Raw genomic sequence first — 4,715 nt, 5'->3', positions numbered from 1 at the left:
ACAAATTTTAACCACCTTAGCATCAACTTATCAAGATGATAAACAAAAAACATTGTACGCATGAAATTACAAAAACATGATGCAGACAAGCGGATTAATATGATTAAACATCAAAAGAGTACAATGATAGAGAAAGGCGATTCCAAAAAAAAAAATTTAACTAGAGAATACATAAAATTAATAATGATAAACAAAACAAAAAACCACACTTAATAATTTATAATTTATAGGTTTTGACACGGTATTTTTTTTAATGTGGTGTCTGAAATACTTCTCCAAAATATAAGAGTCACATTATATCTAAAAATAACTGAATATTTAAGCAATTTTAACTAATTTTACTTGATTTTAATAAACAAACTATATTTGACCCCATCTGTTTACTCTAATAATAATTTGAATGTTTATATTTTTGGGTATGCAAATGCAATAATTTCATGATATAATAAACTAAATATTAATTAATAGGTATAGTAGCAATTAAAGTTGGAATAACAGATACAAAACTAGATGAGCAGATACAAATCTCATGATGCCGTATTGGCATATTGCCCATTTTCAGTGAGAGCATCCAAGTTCCATCCTCTGAAAAAAAAGAAAAAAGAGTTAAAACTTATTAGAAAACAAAAGATGAAATTGGCCAAGAAAAACAAAATTTACATAGCCAACTGCCAAGTCACCTTTCTGCTGCTTCTCTTCTCAGGTCATTAAGGTGAGTTTCAGCTGAAGCACACGCAGCTCTGATGTTTATATTTTTCAGACAGAGCTCATTCCATTGGATGGACAAAGCATTAAGCTCATACGCAGTGTTTTGCTGACAATAGTTTAAAAAATAGTGAGTTGAAGTAAACTTCATAAGGATTTTAACAAATAACAGTGACAAGGGTGGACAGGAAAGTCATATTCACCTGATGATATTTCCTTTCACGATTAACTTTTTCAATCTTTTCATTTTGTTCCTGAGCTAATTTCTGCATTCTGAAAATAAATAAACAACTATAACAATGCTATACAGAAAGGATACAAAACAGAATATTAGATCCTAAAAATTAAAATAGATGAAAGAAATCTTATTTTATTTTTGAATATCAAACTTATTAAAATGGCCTGAATAACACGAGATGTATTAGGATAAAAGGCAAGGTACAAGAAGAAACTGAGATAGGAAGTAGCTGTAGAAGGAGATGTTAATTGGACATCCCCAAAAAACACCTACTCGTATAAGCAAACAGGCAATGAAAGAGACAAAAACAAAACACCATCGAACACTACAAAACAGCAAAAGCAAACGGCACCCTTAGAGCAAAAAAAAAACTAAATCATGCAGCAAAAGCCCACCCCCTGAATTAACCAACTGAAATACTCAAAGGAACATGAAAAAAACTTCCCCGCATATATAGCCTATAGCAGAAGCAAACTTGAACCAGTAACTTTCAAAAACCTCTTAGTTGAGCCCACTGTGTCAACCTAAAAAACACAGACTGAACAAAGATTTGCCTGCAAAACCCTTGCCAAAGCCCCTGAAACTCCAACCAACAGCCAGATGCAAACCAGGACATACCAGAACAGAACTGAGCACAAACCTACTCCAGCAATCAACGTCAACGAAGCATTATGAAGCCATTAAAGCCATCAGGTCCCATTTCCATTTGTTGAATATGGTCCAGTGTTGCGCCAAAAGGGATAATCATTATCAAACTATTAAAAGGTCATGCCAAATAAAAATCAGCCCCTTACGAACTCTCTTGGACCCACCTCTATAATGACACAATGCTATGAAAAACAGTCCTTAACTAGAAAAATTTTAGAGCTTTGGGCTATGCCTAATGATGCAAAGGACTCACCTTTTTATGAAGAAAAAGGAGCTACTTGGACTGTAATGTTTTTCCCCTAGATCTTGGTTTACTGCTGCAGTCTCTGTTCTTAAAATTATATAGGATAATGTTCTAGAGTTGAGAACTCGTTGCTAAGGATCAACAGTTCTTTATTTCTTCTTGCATTGGGATTATATTAAATATACTTTGAAAAAAAAAACGAGGGGATACATATAATAGGTTCATTTTGAACCGGTGTAATCCTGATAATGGCCTATTGACAGTCAAACAATCTTCAGTCATTCATTAAATAAACTACCTCAGAATAATTATTAACACAATTATTAACTAAAATCAGAGAATATACACCATGTGCATTATATGTACAAGGTCGCGAGTTCTGTGAAGCGCTGAACAAATAAATGCTCTAAACAAGAGATTTACAGAATCTGTTGAACAGTTTCTTTAGTGAAGCTCTCCAAAAAACCTTGATTAACCAAACCCCTATGAGAAAAAAATAATCAGGCCTGAATACTTGTTAATAAGGAACTTTAGGGAAAATTCCATGAGCACGTCTTAGGCTGTCGACCTCATGTATCATACATACTATTAATCACTCTCAAGAACCATTTCAGTGCAAAAGCTTAAGCTGTTTTCTCTAGGGAAGATTTAAAACAGAAAGGGAAAAACGGTATTCTACATAAAAGTCAGTCATACAGAACAAAGACAAGTCTGTCAGAATCTACATTTGCTAAAGTATGAAGAAAGTAAATGATGCACAAGCACAAGCATTTATACAAACTAACATATAAATTTGACGCACAATAATTCAATCAACAAACCTTGACAAGTATACTTCCAATCGCAAGTTGTGCTGTTTCCAGGCATCAGGACCATATTTCAACAACAAATCCAAATTTTCCATCCTGCAGATTATTATGAACAGGTTAAATTACTGGAAACAACATGCTAATAATCTGAATCTTAAAACGTTCAAAACATTCCGTGCAACATCATAGAGATAGACCAAACTTGGAGATAACATAATACACCCACTATAACATAAATAGAATAAATATAGCAATAACAGCGCAACTTTTTCTAAGCCAGTGGATTAAAGGTATCCATACATTGACATGTTTATGGTGTTTCTACATCAACTCCACAATCAACTTTTGGCTACAACATTAAATATCATATTCCCTACTTTGCCAAAGAATGAATCAGTTTGGATAAACTTCTCCACAAACGATGATCAGAATAGAAACTTCAGAATAATCTCAAAATAAGCATGATTTCTTAAGGAATAGTCCGGTATAATATCCTTCCCTTATTCAAGAAGCTTATATCAAAGACTTTATCACTAGTTGTGGTTGATACATATGGTTAGACATTCCGATCACACCCACTCTGACTTGGGTTCTAGTCTAGAGTTCCGCAATTGGTAGGTTATGCCGAAACTGCATTCTAAATCCTTAATCCTAATGAGGTTGGTGGTTCTCCCCAAATGTTGTCAATTGTATATAGCAGAAAATAGTGGTTTGTTAAAATCCACTACACAATAGTGTTATATCACTGGTATTTACAATATTTTCTATTAAATAGTGTATCATGGAACAATAGTGGTTTGTCTAAATTCCACTCCATATAGCAGCTATTTAACAACGTTGGTTATCCCTGATCTAAATTTATTTATAATAAAAAGAATTAAGACTTTACAAGATAATAGAAATGATAAAAGCATATAGAGAATTTAATAGTGTAAGGTAGCATAGAACAGAAAGAATACCTCATAGTTTGATATTGAAGTAGTCGTTGAGCTCTTTGAAGAGCTAATTTCCAAGCAGTTTCATCGTTCCTTTTATTGATTGGTGGCAGTTCTAATTCATATCTCGACCTATCAAGAGAAATAGGAGGCCTACCAGCTCTCACACGCTCATACTCTCTCCCAATCATTGGATACTCCTGTATCAATTTCATCAGAAATCAAAAGAAAAAACACAAAACCCTAACGGTGAGAGAGAAAGAGTGTGATTGATTTACCTGAAAATTGAAAGTAGGAAGAGGTGGAAAATCTTTGAGGAAATCAGCGGGTTTCTTGGAGCTACGGCGCATCTCTTCTTCGACGAGACGGTCGACTTCGATTTTGACCCTAGGGTCACTGTAGTCGTCGTCGATGTAAGGTAATGCGTCGATGATTTCGGCGTCGGAATTGGTTGACCTACTACCGTAAGAAGGTGGAGCCTCCAGCATCAGAACGTCACCGTTGCTTCGATCTCCCATTGTTACTTGCTTTGATTCTTCTTTCGCAGTGTGTGGGATAGAAAGGGTTTCTCCTCCTATGATTAGAAATAAAATATACTTTTTAAAAAATTTTGGTTTATTTTGTAGGTACGTCTATGCCAGCGTTAAAAATAATTTTCCATTGTTATAGGGTTTAGGGTTTTAAAAACTGGAACATCAAATTATAGAGTAACTAGATTGTCGACCCGTGCTCCGCACGGGAACACGGATATATCAGAAACAAAACTATATTTTTTATAATTACATTTTTTATAATAATTGATATTTAATTTTTATTTATATATAAAATTGTCTTGTAGGATATTTAAAGTATTTTGCAATTATATTATTAAATTTTTAATGTGAAACAATAATACAAAAAGTATTTATAATATTATTTTTTAGGTTATTAGAAGATTTATTATGGTTTCATTTATATATTAAAATAAGTAAGTTATTTCTTACAAAAAATATGACTACTTGAACTATATTGAGTTTAACATTTAACTCATAATATAAATTAATTTTTTTTACTTATTATTTAAATTTAAATATAAAATATAGAAGAGAGAGATTCTTTAGCTTATATTTTAGAAATGATAAATACATATTAAAATT

General features: G+C 32.7%; 1 protein-coding gene across 1 annotated transcript; it reads right to left on the bottom strand.

Annotated features, from left to right (window-relative positions):
• Nucleotides 1-433: 433 nt before the first annotated feature.
• LOC131603982 (pre-mRNA-splicing factor SPF27 homolog) lies at nucleotides 434-4,175 on the bottom strand. Its single transcript, XM_058876466.1, has 6 exons — nucleotides 3,858-4,175; nucleotides 3,604-3,779; nucleotides 2,657-2,740; nucleotides 909-978; nucleotides 681-814; nucleotides 434-585 (listed from the first exon to the last, which is right to left on the bottom strand). The coding sequence occupies exons 1-6, from the start codon at nucleotides 4,095-4,097 to the stop codon at nucleotides 528-530; spliced, it is 762 nt and encodes a 253-aa protein (XP_058732449.1). The 5' UTR covers nucleotides 4,098-4,175; the 3' UTR covers nucleotides 434-527.
• Nucleotides 4,176-4,715: the final 540 nt, after the last annotated feature.

The sequence above is a fragment of the Vicia villosa genome, linkage group LG5, assembly GCF_029867415.1.
Source record: "Vicia villosa cultivar HV-30 ecotype Madison, WI linkage group LG5, Vvil1.0, whole genome shotgun sequence".
NCBI classification, from domain to species: domain Eukaryota; kingdom Viridiplantae; phylum Streptophyta; class Magnoliopsida; order Fabales; family Fabaceae; genus Vicia; species Vicia villosa.
This window is presented reverse-complemented; position numbering and strand designations above follow the sequence as displayed.

What these genes read in the sequence shown, in the direction of transcription:
- LOC131603982 (XM_058876466.1), bottom strand. Translation starts at nt 4,097, where the DNA reads ATGGGAGATCGAAGCAACGGTGACGTTCTGATGCTGGAGGCTCCACCT. An exon ending in TTCCTACTTTCAATTTTCAG is followed by an intron (nt 3,780 to 3,857) that starts GTAAATCAATCA and finishes AAATTGATACAG; the next exon opens with GAGTATCCAATGATTGGGAG. An exon ending in AGAAGAGAAGCAGCAGAAAG is followed by an intron (nt 586 to 680) that starts GTGACTTGGCAG and finishes CTTTTTTTTCAG; the next exon opens with AGGATGGAACTTGGATGCTC.